Here is an 18798-nt window from a genome sequence, read left to right as displayed (position 1 = left end):
CTCCAGAGCATGTACACGGTGGAAAAAATCACCCTGTATATAAAATCTAATAACAAGAATTTAATAAAACCTGGTTCTAAAGTAAAACAATTCAGTGTGCCATAATAGAATACAAATAAGTAAAAGAAAATAAAAAATGAGAAAGGAAGTAAAGAAGGAAATCATGAAGGACATGCCCGAAATGTTCAGGCACCAGACTTGGAGGAAAATGTGATTAACACAGTGGAAGGCGATCGCCGTGTCACTACCAGCCAGTTGGCCCGCCGGTACAAGGTAAGCCAGACGAGCGTTGAAACATTCTTTGTGACAATTGTTGCTACCCTTATCTCTAACAGCGTGTGCAGGGCTTACTAGCGACAGATTTTCCACTCCGGGAGCAGTTGTGTCACTGGTTTCTTCACCAGGCATCCACTATTCCGGGTTTTGTGTCATCCATCCTGTTCACAGATGAGGCCACCTTTACGCAGAGTGGTATCTTCAGACTTCATAACGGCCATCTGTGGGATAGTATGCAGAACCCCCATGGTATGGTGACAGCGAATTATCAGCATCGGTGCAGTCGGAATGTGTAGGTCGGGATAAAAAATGTTCAAATGTGTGTAAATTTCTAAGGGACCAAAATGCTGAGTTCGTCGGTCCCTATACTTACACATTACTTAAATTGACTTATGCTAAGAACGACACACACGCCCATGCCCGGGAGAGGGCTCGAACCTCCAGCGGGAGGGGCCGCGCAATCCGTGATATGGCGTCTTAAACCGCGCGTCTAGGTCGGGATTTGGGACCAGTGTTCCTTCCACGTCACCTAAGAGGCCGGAACTACCGGCGTTTCTTGTGGGTGACTTTGCCTCCCCCGCTGTAAGAAGGGCTACTGATGATTCGAAGGATTATGCAGCTGCTAAATGATGGTGCTCCAGCTCACTTCGCCGTTAACCTCCGGACGCATCTCAATCGTGTCTTCTTTGATCTATGGATCGGACGAGTGGTCCAGTTGCATGGCCTGCTCGTTCACGAGACCTCATCCCGTATGTTTTCTGGTTAAGAGGCATCTCAAAAGTATCGTATAGGCAGAGCCGATTCCAGATGTTGAGACACTGGAGCAGCGTATTCATGCTGCCTTTGACTCTGTTCGGACGCAGCCTGGAACGAGTGAGGCAGAACTTGCTACGCCGCATTGAGGGACATGGAAACCATTTTCAGCACTTACTATACAACTGTGATTGCATGGGACAACGCATATTAGGTTTCAGTCTGTGTAACAATGTATGACTGAATAAATTGTCTCTAAAATGGAAACCATGCATTTATGGACATAGGTACATCAGACGATTTTTGTTCCCTATCCTCTCATCGATCAATCCCTAGAGTTTGTACAGGGCAGATATATATAATGTATTTTAACGCACTTTGGGGCATTATCACTTACTGCAAAGTATACATTTGTAATTATTGGTTAAGATAACAAAAATTAATGTAATGTATAAAATAATAGAATTATGTTACGTTCCTTCCTAATATTGAGCTTCAGTTTAATGCACGAATATGAGAGAACTTCAGGATACTATAAACCCACAGACAATCACGTAATTTTCTTATCGTCTGCTGATCATAAATGCAAGTACTTTAAGAAGGAAGGAAGTTAAACTAGGGTTTATCGTCCCGTCGACATAGGGGTTGCCGGCCGGAGTGGCCGAGTGGTTCTAGGCGCTACAGTCTCGAGCCACGCGACAGCTACGGTCGCAGGTTCGAATCCTGCCTCAGGCATGGACGTTTGTGTTGTCCTTAGGTTAGTTAGGTTTAAGTAGTTCTAAGTTGTAGGGGACTGATGACCTCAGCAGGAAGTCCCATAGTGCTCAAAGCCATTTGAACCATTGAACATAGCGGTTACTAGAGACGGAGCACAAGCTCTAATGTGTCAAGGATGGGGAAGAAAATCGACTGTGCCCTTCCAAAAGAACCAAGTCAACATTTGCCTGGAATAATTTGGGGAAGTCACGGAAAAATTAAATGTGGATGAGCGGACTGCTATTTGCACCGTCCTCCCGAATGGGAGTACAGTGTACTGACTTGTGCGCAAACTCGCTTGTTTGTAAATACTTTCGTTTAACTAAACATGATGCAGGGTCCACAATGAATATAAGCTCAACGAATATCTTAAGGACTGCAGGACGGATGTTTTAGTGTATATTCTGCATTGTGGAACATATGCGATTCAAAGTTTTCTGCATGCTTTCAGTACTACTTCTGTTGCACATATGATGATGGTTTTTGATGAGAACTGGAGCCGAAAATAATAAACAAAAAGAATGTTTGTAACACAAGAGGTAAAAAAACTATCATAAATTGTATGGGTAACGGTTCTCAGGACACTCTGTCACAGTTGAAGCGTCTTGATCTGATGTGGCGGGAAGACAGAATATTTTACCCACTCAATTCGTTGTTATATTGGGCTTCCCTGAGTTTTGAGTGTTTAGCTAGGCTGGTCAGATGTTGATGACGGCATGGTTTGCTTTCGAAGAATCTTGTAATTTCTGTGATGGAAACCTTGCATAACACTTCATCAGTAAACTACCTCGGAATTCGTTGCTAGTGAAAGTGTCTGTGTGTGCATGTGTGTGTGTGTGTGTGTGTGTGTGTGTGTGTGTGTGTGTGAGAGAGAGAGAGAGAGAGAGAGAGAGAGAGAGAGAGACAGAGGCAGCGAGATGGAGAGAGAGAGAGAGAGAGAGAGATAGAGAAAAAGAGAGAGATGTAGAGGAGCTCGTGGTGTAACGGCCTTCCTTGTTGACACGGGCAGCTGTTCGTGCGGCGCCTGGTGACCCCGCTGTACGAGTCTGAGCCGGACTCGAAGCTGGGCCGTCTGGCCAAGCACGCGCTGTGCGCCGCTGGCTACCCGCCCTGCATCGAGGAGTCGCTGGCCGCCTTCTCCGCCTGGACACGCATGGAGGACCCCGACGAGGGAAACCCGTAAGTAGTGCCTCTGCGTCGCCCATCGTAAAGGCGCAACTCGCGACACTTTTTTTTTTTAGTAGATCTCATCTTGTTCTACAGGGTGTTACAAAAAGGTACGGCCAGGCTTTCAGGAAACATTCCTCACACAAAAATAAAGAAAATATGTTATGTGGACATGTGTCCGGAAACGCTTACTTTCCATGTTAGAGCTCATTTTATTACTTCTCTTCAAGCCACATTAATCATGGAATGGAAACACACAGCAACAGAACGTACCAGCGTGACTTCAAACACTTTGTTACAGGAAATGTTCAAAATGTCCTCCGTTAGCGAGGATACGTGCATCCACCCTCCGTCGCATGGAATCCCTGATGCGAGCACGAAGAGTCTCTACATTTGGTACCGCGTAGACAGGAGCTTTCAAACGCCCCCATAAATGAAAGTCAAGAGGGTTGAGGTCAGGAGGGCGTGGAGGGCATGGAATTGGTCCGCCTCTACCAATCCATCGGTCACCAAATCTGTTGTTGAGAAGCGTACGAACACTTCGACTGAAATGTGCAGGAGCTCCATCGTGCATGAACCAATTGTTGTGTCGAATTTGTAAAGGCACATGTTCTAGCAGCACAGGTAGAGTATCCCGTATGAAATCATGATAACGTGCTCCATTGAGCGTAGGTGGAAGAACGTGGGGCCCAATCAAGACATCACCAACAATGCCTGCCCAAACGTTCACAGAAAATCTGTATTGATGACGTGATTGCACAATTGCGTGCGGATTCTCGTCAGCCCACAACTGGCGGTGAATCGAGGAAGTACAGTACATACTGACGAAACTAAAATGAGCTCTAACATGGAAATTAAGCGTTTCCGGACACATGTCCACGCAACATCTTTTCTTTATTTATGTGTGAGGAATGTTTCCTGAAAGTTTGTCAGTACCTTTTTGTAACACCCTGTCTATTGTTCGTTGAATTTGTTAGGGGCGGTCGTCCGATGACACCCGTTGAGGTTCTTCGTTGATCCGTTCACTCAGTTTTTTTTTTCTTACAGAGGGTAGCTAACCCTGTGACCGAAAACGCTGAGCTACCGTGCCGGCATCTCGAGGTAAATGTGTTGGTGGCTGAGTCAGACACTTCGGAAACGCAACGTATCCACACAGAGAATAGCAGCTATCAGAGATGTAGCAGAATCAGATTGCTTCCTTGTACCATTCAGCTACAAATGCTCATTTTCTCTTCTTGCATTTTGGCCAACTAGGGACGATTTGTTCTCTTCTCTTCGTCGTTTCATCATGTCTGTTTTCCATATTTCTTCAAAGATCATTTTTCAATTATTACCCGTTACCATTTCATAATTTCAGCTGTTTTGGAATTTTCCCTACTGGCTTTGTTATTTTGAGAGTTGCAGCGACTTATATGATTTCTTCATTGTTTCCTGACATGTTTTCCTTCATTCTTACAAAATCTTAAAATTGTAATTTTTGACTCGGTTCTGTGGTATTTCATAGTTTATAAAACACATTTTACAAGTATTTCACTGGTTTCTGTATTATTATACCCAAGTCTACACGTTTCTTTCTTGAAGTTATATTTAGAGCCTGGTAGCGCTTTAAGATATTCACGAGTGTCTGAGAAAAAACTGGATTGTTTTGCAACGTTTTCTTGCATGTCGAATGGTTATGATTTTTCAAATGATCTTTCGAGTCTCCATGTTATTCTATATGATTCTTTACTCCGTTATTTAAATTACTCATAGTATTCGACGTTTCCTGAATTTTAAATTTTCTCCATATTATTGACCTTGCTGTCACCGCTTTTCACTCTCCTCATTATAACACAATCTCCTTTTATTTTTGACTAACCCAGAGATTTGCTTGCTTCAGTGTCAATTTACCTAGATAGTCATTGCCAGTTGACATGTTTAGTTATTGTTATTTCATCTTGGAATTACTTTATTCCTTTTTCTGTTGTGGCTCGTCTATCTGTGTCGTATTTTATTAATTTCAGTTACGTTTTAATGTTTTTATAAGATAAAATTTTAAGTCTAATTTTTTGGGAGATCGTAATGAGTACAAAATTCATTATTGATGGCTACTTTAACATTATTTTTTTAGAAATTTTCTGATGATCTAACTGGAATTCTCCTAATTCTACATTAGCTGACATCCATATGTCAAATACTGTTTCTTAACTCTTCCTCTTTTTAACAATCTAACTTTTGTCGTGTTCTTTTTATTGCTTTTTATTACTGTAATGCCTTTTGTACGTTATAAGCTCATTACAGACTTCAACTATTGTATCCCGCTTTATTTTCGCTGTTAAATTAATTAGCGACATCAGGGGAACTCACAACAGAAACATCTTGTGGCTACTGTACGGCAGCTTGTTTTCAACAGTAGTGATATTGACAACATGACTCGTGCATACGATGTTATTTATATATACCTGACGATGCTTGTGCTGATTCTGCATTTAAGATTTGACGATGTCACTATGGCTGCAGTACATTACGACTTCCTTTTTATGAAACAAGTATGCCTCTTCATCCTTAAAGCGCACACATGCATATATTGTCAGCAGTACTTTTCATTATGGCCTACGTATTGTTTTTAAGCTGTAGACAATCTGCGAGTGTAGTTATGTTTTTCTCATTTTTTGCTGCAGATCTGATGATGGTCATTATAGGCCGAAACCGATAATCTGTTAACAAATAGTTTGTGACCATAGACGTAGAGCAAAGGAAACTCTTCGCGACTACAAACCACTGACCCGTAATTCACGGGAATTACGTGATCTACGCGTGTAAACTTAGTGGCGCATTCCTTTGAAAGCCTACCAAGAACTTGTCCGATTCATACCACCTAGAACTGCGACCCAAAAGTCGAACTAACACTGTTAAGCAGATGGTTATAATGTTTTGACTCATCAGCCAATTAGCTTCAATCTAATACACGTGCTTCACGATCGTAGCTCTACTCATAACAAAGTTAACTATTATTCAGTAGCTTAGAATATTACTCATTGAGTTGTATCCCCTTATGGTAATGCTTTTACATAGAATTCTTACTTCTCTCTTTCTCTGACAAAACCTCTGCATTTCAGACTTTGTATATTTGATTTTCGACACTTTTCTAGCCTAGCAGAAATTAAACGCTCACTATTTCTTTTTTCTTTTTTGTTAAATAACGTATAAAATAGCACGTTCCATGTCATTAAGATATACAGCAAGCAACTAAACTAAGCTTTCCGAATTTTCCACTTCCATACAGTACTAAGCTCCAGAAGGAATTCGTTGTCAGTATTTGAGACCGGTAGTTATCTTTCATTGAAGACTGATTTATTTACCTATCTCATTCCGTGCAGCTTCCGCAAGCGAATTAATGTACCATTGAGGCAGTATAGAAATAACAGCATAAAATTAAGTAGGATTGTACTCAGTGTTGGAGCAAGTGAAAATTTCATTTATCCACTGTAAACTTTTGAGAGAGAACGTGATGATCTGCAAGTGGCCCAGGTTCAAAGAAATAACAAGGCACAATCTGTTACCTGGAAATTTCTGTATGAGCTCTCGAATGGTGTTGTGCATACTTACTGACGGATTAAAAAAGTTTTTTTATCATCCATTCTGTGTAAGACTAGAGAAGGGAACTGATGGTAAACACAAAATCAGACAAAAAATTACTTACTCGTCGGGGACTTCATGCTAATACGTTTGACTCCAACTCGAACCTCGGCCTCAGTTCGGTGAGGAAGAGAGTCCAAAAAATTCTTCAGGTATACCATATCTATCTGAAGCTACTCACCGATTATCACATTCGATAGAATTATAAAAAAAAAGTTTGAATATGTGTGAAATCTTGTGGGACTTAACTGCTAAGGTCATCAGTCCCTAAGCTTACAGAATACTTAAGCTAAATTATCCTAAGGACAAACAAACACACCCAAGCCCGAGGGAGGACTCGACCCTCCACCGGGACCAGCCGCACAGTCCATGACTGCAGTGCCTGACGCCGCTCGGCTAACCCCGCGCGGCGATAGAATTATCAAATTGCGGAACTGGCGATTGCTACATTTTGTCCCCTGTCACAAATAGTACTAGAGATACAGGTTTTGTAGGATCAAGCTCTGCTGATACAGCGCACCATACGAGGCTCATCATGAAGATGTAATAGTTTCGAGGGCAACATTTGAGGAGTCAAAACCTGGAATCCTCAGTCTGCTCTACAACTCCAGTTTATAGGTTGTTTCATTGAAGACGTACAGCGTTATCTGCCCCCGGAAGCATTGGCCTTTTACGAAGCATCCGACTCCAAATCATTGCATGCAGTTCTATTCCCAGCGGTCGCTCGGAAGCTGCTTGAGATGCAACTACGTTGACTGACAGCAACAGTTCCTTTCGGGTTTGAAGGAGAGTGCCATTGGCAAGTCGCGACAGTCGCCTCCTGTCTCTGTCTGCTAGGATATTTTTACGACCGTTGTTCTTACACAGTTTTACAGGGCTGCGAGATATTGCATTCTCTGTAGACACGTTGCACAGGCGATATTGGTACACCAAAAGGTGGAGCAGTTTTGCTCACAGCACGTCCAAACAAGACATATGTTTTCTGCTATTCTGTCATGTCTCGAGGTCGACTCACCTTACTGCGGCGATTCCATTCAACCAGATGAGCTATACACTCCACTTCAATGCCATCATGTACACTGAAGGTGTCGGCCGCTGTGGCCGAGCGGTTCTAGCTGCCTCAGTCCGGAACCGCGCGACTGCTACGGTCGCAGGTTGGAATCCTGCCTCGGGCATTGATGTATGTGATGTCCTTAGGTTAGTTAGCTTTAACTAGTTACAAGTTCTAGGGGACTGATGACCTCAGATGTTAAGTCCCATAGTGCTCAGAGCAATAGGAACCATTTGAACACTCATAGTGTACAGTCACATGACCTCCTAGTACTTTCTAAATTACAGCGTTCCATAGCGACCGTTATGCTCTTTCAACCGTTTCACTCGCAATTTTATTTCAAAAAACATTATTGTATGTTTGCTTTAATGCATGTCCTAATTATGGCTCTGAACACTATGGGACTTAAAATCTGTGGTCATCAGTCCCCTAGAACTTAAAACTACTTAACCTAACTAACCTAAGGACATTACACACATCCATGTCCGAGGCAGGATTCGAACCTGCGACCGTAGCACGCGCGCGGATCCGGACTGAAGCGCCTAGAACCGCTCGGCCACAACGGCCGGCTGTCCTAATTAGACGTAGCAATATGAAAAGAATGTTTTCCACCGTTCCGTTTTCAAGGAGGGTCGGAGGTGAGAGTTAGCAGCTACAGGTTTATTCGCACGTACCTGTAGGGTTTAAGAAGATGACTGCGCAAAATCTCCAAGACATACTGAAAACAGACACATCAATGGACAGAGCTTCTCTCTACGTTTGTAACGCACACTACATGTGTTCAGTACGGACTTCGTTTGTCACGGGGTAAGCGTCAATTTGTGGGTGCAAGCCCTTGAAACGCTGTGTCAGGGAAAGCGCGAAGGCAGCCTGCTTTTCGAATCTGGTTAACTGGGTTGCCTGTCTGCGGGTGAGAACTAATTCAATGTGACAATACGGAGACCAGGGTTAACAATGAAAATTGACAACAGCACAATCTACAGATGCAATCTGTAATTATAAGAATTCTGGCAACCATTAGCAGGCTTCCCTTTACCAGTGGGGAATTGATACACTGAAATAATATGCAGCGTTTCTCTGATAACCTAGTTTACGATACATACGCCCCAATGTTAATCAAAGGGTTAAAGGGGTGACTAACATTATGTCCGGTGAGTTAAAGCCCTAGACAATTCGTGTTTTATTTTACCTTTTAGTTTGTTAGATTTGTTTGGAAGCTAACAAAACAAGATTACATATGTATTATAGTGGCCACCAAATAGACAGATCAAGATCATTCCTGTTACGTTAAGTCTTCAGGCGCAAAGCGCTGTGATTTGTCCGCTTCACAGCATTGTTGCCCAACACACACTACAGCAAAGACGGAGGTCAGCGCCAGCTGTATCTTCGGTATTCCCCCTGCAATATCGTCTGCTCGCCTGCGGTTTGTGTCTTCCGGAGAAAGGTGAAAAAATGGCTCTGAGCACTATGGGCCTTAACATCTGAGATATCAGTTCCCTACACTTAGAACTACATAAACCTAACTAACCTAAGGACATCACATACATCCATGGCCGAGGTAGGATTCGAACCTGCGACCGTAGCAGCTGCACTGTTCCGTACTGAAGCGCCTAGAACCGCTAAGCCACAGAAGCCGGTGAGTTGACTTGTGTTCTCTAATGAGAGAAATGTAGGAGCAAGGTCCTACTTATAGTGCTACACCGGTCAGTGTGTAGAAATAGCGACAAGCCATTGGAAAACAAACTAAAATTGTCGTAATTAGCGTAGTGGAATTTTTTATTGAACTGGCCAACAGTGAACACGTCAGTAGGAAGATAAATTTTGGGTAAGTTCATAAATTGACAGCAAAAGCTTGTGGTATTTTCGAATGGACTGTATGCCCTAATAACAGTGCAGTAACAACTGCATAATTTGTATATGTTAAATTTGAAAACTGTAACAAGAAGTTATTGCCTATAATTGTACATGGTTACTACTACAGAGTATCCGAGGGCCAGAGAAATCAGTGAAAAAAAAAATATCGTGATTGAGAAATCTTCCTTTTCGTCTTCTCCGTTCACTTCATTTTTGATTCAGAAAGAGTGTAGTGCTGGACGAAAGCCTAAGTACAATGCACTTGCTACGTTTTAAAGACAATAATTTGTAGTAGATAAAACTTGGGTTTCACAAAAATGTACAAACAAATACACGTATTTTGACCGACTTTAACAGAAACAGTGGAGTTTTCTATAGAGTACATCGACTTTTTGGTGGCGGGTGCAGTGTTGAAGGGCCTGTAAGAGCAGAAAATAATTAGTTTTCGAGAGGAACGGAATATTATCGGTTCTACTAAGGCGAGTTATCAGAACTAGAATCGTCTCGTCGGCCTACAAGTACTTGTGCTCTGTTTCGCTCAGTCTCTCTCGTAAATAAATTTCATTCTAGATGACACAATATAATAATTATGTCTCGAATGTTAGTAAAATTAATTTTATAATTTCCCTAACAGCTTTCTCGCTGAAAGTCTCTACGAAGTCCAAGGGAACGCAAATTCATCAACGACGACATTTATCGTTATAAAGACGAAAAATTTGAGATAATTACTTATTAATTTTTTAATTAGATTACATGTTTCGCCCACTCTCTGATATGTGGTTCTGAGAAGACAAGACGGGTTACTGAGGCACCTACTTACGTCTGAAGATGATTCTGTGTGATCGAAAAATGTAATCCAACTAAAACTGAGACTGAACAATAAATTAGAATCATCCCAAATAACAATACGTTAGTTCTCAAGACACAAATATATCGACTATAGTGACACGTCGGGAAGTTTCACATCACTTACGAATTTTATTTTTTATCTCTGAATACTTTTATGTTTTCATGATAAAATATATACTACATGCATCTGTAAACTTTGACAATGTTCGTATATGGGGTGTATCAAAAAGAATTATCTGATTTAAAAAAAAATCATAGCTATTAACTTATTTGAAGTATGTGCGTGAACAACATACTGTTGGAGAGCAAACTCTCGAGTTTTACATGGCTTCCACTAGGTAGCAGAAGTGCGCATCCAATGTAGTTCTAGTAAAAATGGTGTCGGGATAACAGAAAGCGTTTTGTGTTCTACGTTTTGCGCAGTGCGAGTCAGTAACAACTGTTCAGCGTGACTTTCGTACTATGTATGGTGTGGATCCTCCTACAGCACAGAGCATTAGACGATAGCATGAAAAATTCCGAGAAACAGGTTGTTTGTGTAAAGGCAAATCGCCGGGCCGTCCCCTAGTATCTGACACAGATGTCGAAAGCATCCGCCATAGTTTCAAAATGAGACAGCAGAAATCCGTTCGCCGTGCAGTTAGTCAGCTCAACGTGCCCCCGATGTCCGTCTGGCATGTGTCGCGTAGACGTTTACACATGAAACCGTACAAAATTCAGCTACTGCAAATTCTTCGTGAAGCTGACAAAAAACAACCTGAGGAGTTCCGTAATTTCGTTCTTCGAGGATGAAAATTTCCTTCCACGCTTAGTGTTTGGTGACGAGACGTTTCCATTTAAATGGAAAGGTGAACCATCTTAATGTGATATTACGGGGTAAGGAACAATCGCAAGAAGTTGTACAACATGAGACTGACTTCCCAGAATTTGATGTGTTTTGTGCAGTTTCACGGGAAAAGGCTTATGGTCCAGTTTTATTTGCAGAGAACGCTGTTGCAGGAAGCACATATCTCTATATGCTTGAGAACTTGCTTCTCCCACAGCTGGAGACTGATTCGAGCGACTTCATTTAGTAATAGGATGGGGCACCGCCAAACTAGCATCTGGAAGTGCGGGAATTTTTAAATCAAATAATTGCTGAACGATGGATCGGTCGCACTGGTCCAAATGATTCATCCTGAAACTTCTTTTTTTTTAATATTTTTTTTCTTAAATTGCAGTAACTAAGACTGAATGCAAGTGTCACTTGCTAGTCTTTATCATCTCAACTTTGACCCACAATATCGTGGCGCTGCTCAAAAAATGATAACCTGATTTCAAATAATTAATGCAAAAGAATGGCCCTGAATTAGTAGAAAATCCCAACAACAACCTATACGTTTCATAAGTCACTTACCTCACAAACATATTTATCACATGAACTACCGCAATACAGCAAGCGCAAATACAGCGAGCTAAATAAAAGATTCTAACTGCTGAAGGCTCTAACAACTAATAGGCATGTGGTTCACAAAGGAAAGATTTTGTTGCAGAGCAAACAATGTATTTACAAAATTTTACCTTAATCAAGTGACAACCAGTTAAAAAAATTATATAATCATCAGTAATAAATCTCCGTGATGGATACACATTCAGACTATACGCTCATGCTAATACTGCAAACCTCCAACACTGTTAATTATTAGCCTCTTACCTCCATCACTGCTGACTACTCACTCCCGACTTCCATCACTGCTGGCTGTTCACCTCCAAACTTCCATCACCGCTGACCGTAAACTTCCAACTGCTAGTCCCACCAGCCACAGAGTCTCTTACAGAATGTGCACAGCGCTATCAGAGCTATTACTGCCAAAATACAAACACATAAACAGCCTACTTACATAGCCGTCCTGCTCCTCTCAAACAATTTTAGAAGATAGTTTGGGAAGTGGCCAAGGCTAACTTGTGAAACTTTTTTTCATATTAAAAATATCAAATAGATCAAACGCACACAATTAGTAATATACTGTTGGTCAATAAATCAAAAAATTCACCTCACAGTCCATAAAGGTAGCCCTAATCATTCATCAGAATAGTAGTCTATGACAGTTTTATACACAATGTTTGAGCAATAAAAGAAAATACACACACAAATAGTGGACCTCCATGCAGTCTTGAGGAAGTAAAGTTATCCTCCCAACGTAAACACAGTGCTGACTCTTGACATGAAGAATGGTAATGGGCCACAAGAGAGCAAGCCCACAGCAGAGTCAGTCGAAGTCTTGAAGAATATTGGTAGGTAGGTCACCAGAGAGCAGACCAACAGAATGCCTTGTAGACATTTTTATAGTAATGGGCCACCAAAGGTGCAGACCCACTGTAATCCTTGAAGAGATGGCCAGCAGCCATCCGTTGCGATTGTGCAAGTGCGCAATCACAATTGAAGAGCCTTACAGATAATATAGGTAGTCCATAAACCACCACTTGTGCACTCACTATTTTTTGTTGTTGCAATATCCTTTGAACTAGCAATGCTGAATTATCAACACAGAAGCAAGCACTAACACAGTCATATAACCTTTCAGATTTAATACATATACTATGACCAAGAGACAAAATGTGTGCAGTTAAATGAATACCTACTATTTATTTAACTTGAAGAACTGGTGTCTATACAAGTACAATTTTTAAATCATAAGAATATAATTACAAATGTAAAGAAAACATAATTATAGCCAAGAACATGATAATACAAATAACATTTGTAATAATACAGGCTTTACAAAAAGAATACAAATAAACATATACATGAGTAATACAGGAATTATGACATAAGAAAATAAATGAAAAATGAGAATAGCTTTTGAAACATTAACTTGACGCATGTGCATTAAAAGAAAACATAACAGAATAAATAATGTCTGAACATCTTTCCAAAGTAAAGAATATCTTACAAAACAAAATTAAATTTGAGGATAACAGTATTCCTCATCATAGTGAATGCAGCGTAGTATTAGAAGAAAAAAATTCTACCAAATTTATCTTATCAGGTAAACACACAGAGACAGGAAGAACACAGACAAACAAGGGTTCACATAAACACATAACAGAATAACACAAAAGGAAAGTACAGGGTCTGTTTTCAAGTGTAAATGTGTCAAAGTGTACGTTTAACATTGGTTCCTGCAGTACGTGAGGTGAGCATTTTATACCTACTTTACGCTCATTGCTGTTTTATTTCAAACAAAATTACTTCATTTCCAACTAACACTTCATTTAATACTTGCTATCTTCTCTTATTTCAACATCAGCTTCCACAAAAATCCTACCTAAGCATGCTATTTGTATTTACGCTCTCATATATTTCTTACCTCATCATTTGTTTCCAAAAAAATCCTACCTACACCTGTTGTCACTATACCCTACTTATCTATTCATTTCGTTTTTCAAAATAATTGTTCCGCATTATGCAATACCCTTTTGCCAAACCTTTTTCTTATAGCTTCTCAATGAATTTCTTCCCAACTCATCACAGCTCATTTCCTTATAATGCATACCCCCTCTTAAACTAGCTTAGATCTACTGAGCTCATATATATGAACTAGAGAATGACGCAATGCAGCAGCACAAAACAATTAACACAAACAACAATGACAAAAAATGCAAACTGGCGAAGCAAGCAGCAGTATATCTAAATTAGTGAAGCAAATGCAACATTGCAACAAATATAAGGCAATATGTAGCAAACAAGAAAAGTAAATCAGTGGTAACACTGGCTTATCTGAGTAATACCAAGTAAAATTCAATAGGACAATGCCTGACAAATAGCAGCAGCAAATGCAATAATTTATACCTAAACAAGAGAAAGCAGAAAAAATTACGGTACAGATAGCAATGCAGATAAGGGAAAAGCCTATTCACATCTTCATGTCTATGTCACCTCTTAACACTAGAGTGATGCACCACAACAACTTATTCTACCAAACAATTATCAAGTCCTTGAAAAGAAAATTTTGTATGCAATTCCAGTTACTAGTCACTTCTTCTTCTTATTTTTTCTTTCAAGTGCTCTCCATTTCTTGGGAATGTGGATCATAAAATTATTATTTGTTGGATTGGTAGACAGAAAGTATTTACATTAGCATATGGATTAAATTTTTATTTTTTATTTTATAAAACCAATGCTGCAGCGCAGCTAGAAACTAGATATCAAATAAGCAAATACATAAAAAGCAAAGCATAAAAACATAATTCACCAGCCATATGGCATTTAATAAGTCAGTAAAATTCTTTCAACTCTCGTAGAAGGCACTTGTCACAATCAGGTGTGTGGACGTAAGACCATTTCGCATCAATTCATAAGCATTTCAGTAAATAGCACAAACTACAAACTACAAAGTGTTCGAATCCTGACTAGGGCATAGATATTTGTGATGTCCTTAGGCTAGTTAGGTTGAAGTAGTTCTGAGTCTAGGAAGCTGATGACCTCAGATGCGAAAATGTTTTGTTGAGGCCAACCCACATAGATATGAATGATCATCAAAATAAAATACGAGAAATCAGAGCTCGAACAGAAAGTTTTAGGTGTTCGTTTTTCCCGCGCGCTGTTCGGCCTCTCTTTTCTACATCTATATCTACATTTATATTCCGCTAGCCACCAACCGGTGTGTGGTGGAGATCACAATTCGGGCCAGTAATATTTCCCCCCCCCCCCCCCCCCCCCCTCTGTTCCACTAGCGGATCGCGCGAGGGGAAAACGACTGAATGCCTCAGTACGAGCTCTAATTTCGCTTATCTTTGAATGGTGATCATTGCGCGATTTGAAAGTTGGTGGTAATAATATATGCTCTACATCCTCGCCGAAGAACGGATTTCGGAATTAAGTGAGCAGCCCCTTCCGTTTAGCGCGCCGTCTATCTGCAAGTGTGTCCCACTTCAAACTTTCTGTGAGATTTGTAACGCTCTCGCGATGGTTAAATGCACCAGTCACGAAACTTGCCGCTTTTCTACAGCTATGCGAGCGCTTGCAAAAGTGCGGGAAGCTTCAAAGTTGCTGAAGCGGCACGAGTAAAATTTGAAGTCCACACAACAATAGGTATACTTCAAAGTGGTCAATGCGCAGCTCATGTACTCTTCACCGAAATATTTACAACAGTTTCCGCTACAGTGGCAGTCTGAAACAAATAAACAATGTCACGGGTTGAAAATTTATATTGGAAGTGTATAGAAACGAAATCTCATGAATTAAAGTGTCCAAAAATTTTCATAAGCATTGTTGTATGCACATTCACATATATACTCACCTTTCATAACTCTTCAAGTACGATTCTTGGTTTCCAAAATTTTTTCCACGAACCACAGTCCGTAACCACTACTCATTATTCCTTACCTCATCACACGTAGGCATATTCTTCGATACTTCAATATTTCATCATAATAAACACGTAGCATAAACATATGCCTCATATAGCATCGCCTTATTGATCATAAAGATATCTAGACATCATAATACACATCCTCATCGTAATAATATCATCACAGCACATCAATCACATCTCAAAACCGTTGTAGCTTCTTTCAAATTTCAAAACTTAAAAAAGAAAACTCTGCTCGTTTCAGTAGTGCTATCTAACTCAAACGTACTTCAAAAATCATGATCCCATACATACATCACTCAAATCTCTCACAGTATCACAATGGTTCCGAAAATACATGAACAGTTCCCAAAACGCAGACAAAGTACAATTTCATAAGTGTGAAGTAATCCAACTGTGTAATTACGTAGGCATATGTCACTGATGTAGTAAATGTTCATTTCTCTCATTCAAATGACCAGACAGCTGTGTAATTCGGTGTTAGAGGAATATGGTACCGATGTGTAAAATTGTGTAAGCAAATACCATATTAGCTATGGCTCCTTGCGCTTGTCACAAGTATGGTACACAAAGTAGATGTACCCCCATGAGGGTTAATGTAATTATATTCTCAGGTGTTATACCTGGTGATCAAAAAGTCAGTATAAATTAGAAAACTGAATAAATTACGGAATCGAGAGGTACAAATTGACACACATGCTTGGAATGAGACGGGGTCATACAAAAGTTCAAAAAATGTCCGACAGATGGCGCTTCATCTGATCAGAATAGCAATAATTAGCATAACAAAGTAAGATAAAGCAAAGATGATGTTTTTTACAGGAAATGCTCAATATGTCCTCCATTATTCCTCAACAATAGCTGTAGTCGAGGAATAATGTTGTGAACAGCACTGTAAAGCATGTCCGGAGTTATGGTGAGGCGTTGGCGTCGGATGTTGTCTTTCAGCATCCCTAGAGATGACGGTCGATCACGATACAATTGCGACTTCAGGTAACCCCAAAGCCAATAATCGCACGGACTGAGGTCTGGGGACCTGGGAGGTCAAGCATGACGAAAGTGGCGGCTGAGCACACGCTCATCACCAAACGACGAGCGCAAGAGATCTTTCACGTGTCTAGCAATATGGGGTGGAGCGCCATCCTGCATAAACATCGTACGTTCCAGCAGGTGTTTATCAGCCAAGGTGGGGATGATGCGATTCTGTAACATTGCGGCGTACCTCTCACCCGTCACGGTAGCAGTTACAAAAGCAGAATCACGCATTTCCTCGAAGAAAAAAGGCCCGATAACGGTAGATGTGGTAAATCCAACCCATCCCGTGACTTTCTCGTAGTGCAATGGAGTTTCCACGACAGTTCTAGGATTTTTCGTAGCACAAATTCTGCAGTTGTGGGCGCTGACAGACCCTCGGAGAGTGAAATGAGCTTCGTCGGTCCAAAACACGTTACTCAACTAATCGTCCTCTTCCGCCATCTTTTGAAACGCCCACACCGCAGATGCCCTCCGCTTCACTAAATCGTCGGGTAACAGTTCATGATGCCGATGGATTTTGTAAGGATAGCATCGGAGGGTACGCCTCAGTGCCAACCAAACAGTAGTGTATGGAATGCCGGTGCGACGTGCGACTGCACGAGCGCTGACTCCTGAACTATCTCAGCAGCATTACGCCTTGTGCTCGGTCGGCCACTACGGGGTCTATCGTCTAAACAACCCGTGGCTTAGAACTTCGAAATCATTCTCGCCACAGCTGCATTTGTCAACGGACCTTTACCCGTTCGAATCCCCTTCCAATGGCGATAGGATAGTAACGCTGAACTAGCACATCCCCATTCTGATAATACAGCTTTACTAAAAGCGCCTTATCCTGTATCGTCAACATGCTGCGACTGCTGGCGCATCTGATTCTCTCTCTCATTACAGCTCCTTTTATACACGACGGTCATGCGCAGTCACTGACGTCCAGCGTCATCTATCGTACATTTTGTAAACTTCTTTGTTTTTGTTTTAATAAAGCCCCATGTGTTTCCAAGCATGTGTGTCAATCTATCTACACTCCTGGAAATGGAAAAAAGAACACATTGACACCGATGTGTCAGACCCACCATACTTGCTCCGGACACTGCGAGAGGGCTGTACAAGCAATGATCACACGCACGGCACAGCGGACACACCAGGAACCGCGGTGTTGGCCGTCGAATGGCGCTAGGTGCGCAGCATTTGTGCACCGCCGCCGTCAGTGTCAGCCAGTTTGCCGTGGCATACGGAGCTCCATCGCAGTCTTCAACACTGGTAGCATGCCGCGACAGCGTGGACATGAACCGTATGTGCAATTGACGGACTTTGAGCGGGGGCGTATAGTGGGCATGCGGGAGGCCGGGTGGACGTACCGACGAATTGCTCAACACGTGGGGCGTGAGGTCTCCACAGTACATCGATGTCGTCGCCAGTGGTCGGTGGAAGGTGCACGTGCCCGTCGACCTGGGACCGGACCGCAGCGACGCACGGATGCACGCCAAGACCGTAGGATCCTACACAGTGCCGTAGGGGACCGCACCGCCACTTCCCAGCAAATTAGGGACACTGTTGCTCCTGGGGTATCCGCAAGGACCATTCGCAACCGTCTCCATGAAGCTGGGCTACGGTCCCGCACACCGTTAGGCCGTCTTCCGCTCACGCCCCAACATCGTGCAGCCCGCCTCCAGTGGAGTCGCGACAGGCGTGAATGGAGGGACGAATGGAGACGTCGTCTTCAGCGATGAGAGTCGCTTCTGCCTTGGTGCCAATGATGGTCGTATGCGTGTTTGGCGCTGTGCAGGTGAGCGCCACAATCAGGACTGCATACGACCGAGGCTCACAGGGCCAACACCCGGCATCATGGTGTGGGGAGCGATCTCCTACACTGGCCGTACACCTCTGGTGATCGTCGAGGGGACACTGAATAGTGCACGGTACATCCAAACCGTCATCGAACCCATCGTTCTACCATTCCTAGACCGGCAAGGGAACTTGCTGTTCCAACAGATCAATGCACGTCCGCATGTACCCCGTGCCACCCAACGTGCTCTAGAAGGTGTAAGTCAACTACCCTGGCCAGCAAGATCTCCGGATCTGTCCCCC

General features: G+C 42.0%; 1 protein-coding gene across 1 annotated transcript in view; it reads left to right on the top strand.

Moving 5' to 3' along the window:
• Nucleotides 1-18798, top strand: part of LOC126269996 (aminopeptidase N-like) — a 244468-nt gene that overhangs the window by 167289 nt on the left and 58381 nt on the right. The window contains exon 13 of the mRNA XM_049974035.1: nucleotides 2795-2964. Within this exon, the coding sequence (XP_049829992.1) occupies nucleotides 2795-2964 (170 nt within the window). The remainder of the gene's footprint in view (nucleotides 1-2794; nucleotides 2965-18798) is intronic.

The sequence above is a fragment of the Schistocerca gregaria genome, chromosome 1 (assembly GCF_023897955.1).
Source record: "Schistocerca gregaria isolate iqSchGreg1 chromosome 1, iqSchGreg1.2, whole genome shotgun sequence".
NCBI lineage: Eukaryota > Metazoa > Arthropoda > Insecta > Orthoptera > Acrididae > Schistocerca > Schistocerca gregaria.
Note: the sequence above shows the minus strand (reverse complement) of the source record. Positions and strands in the feature narration are given on the sequence as shown.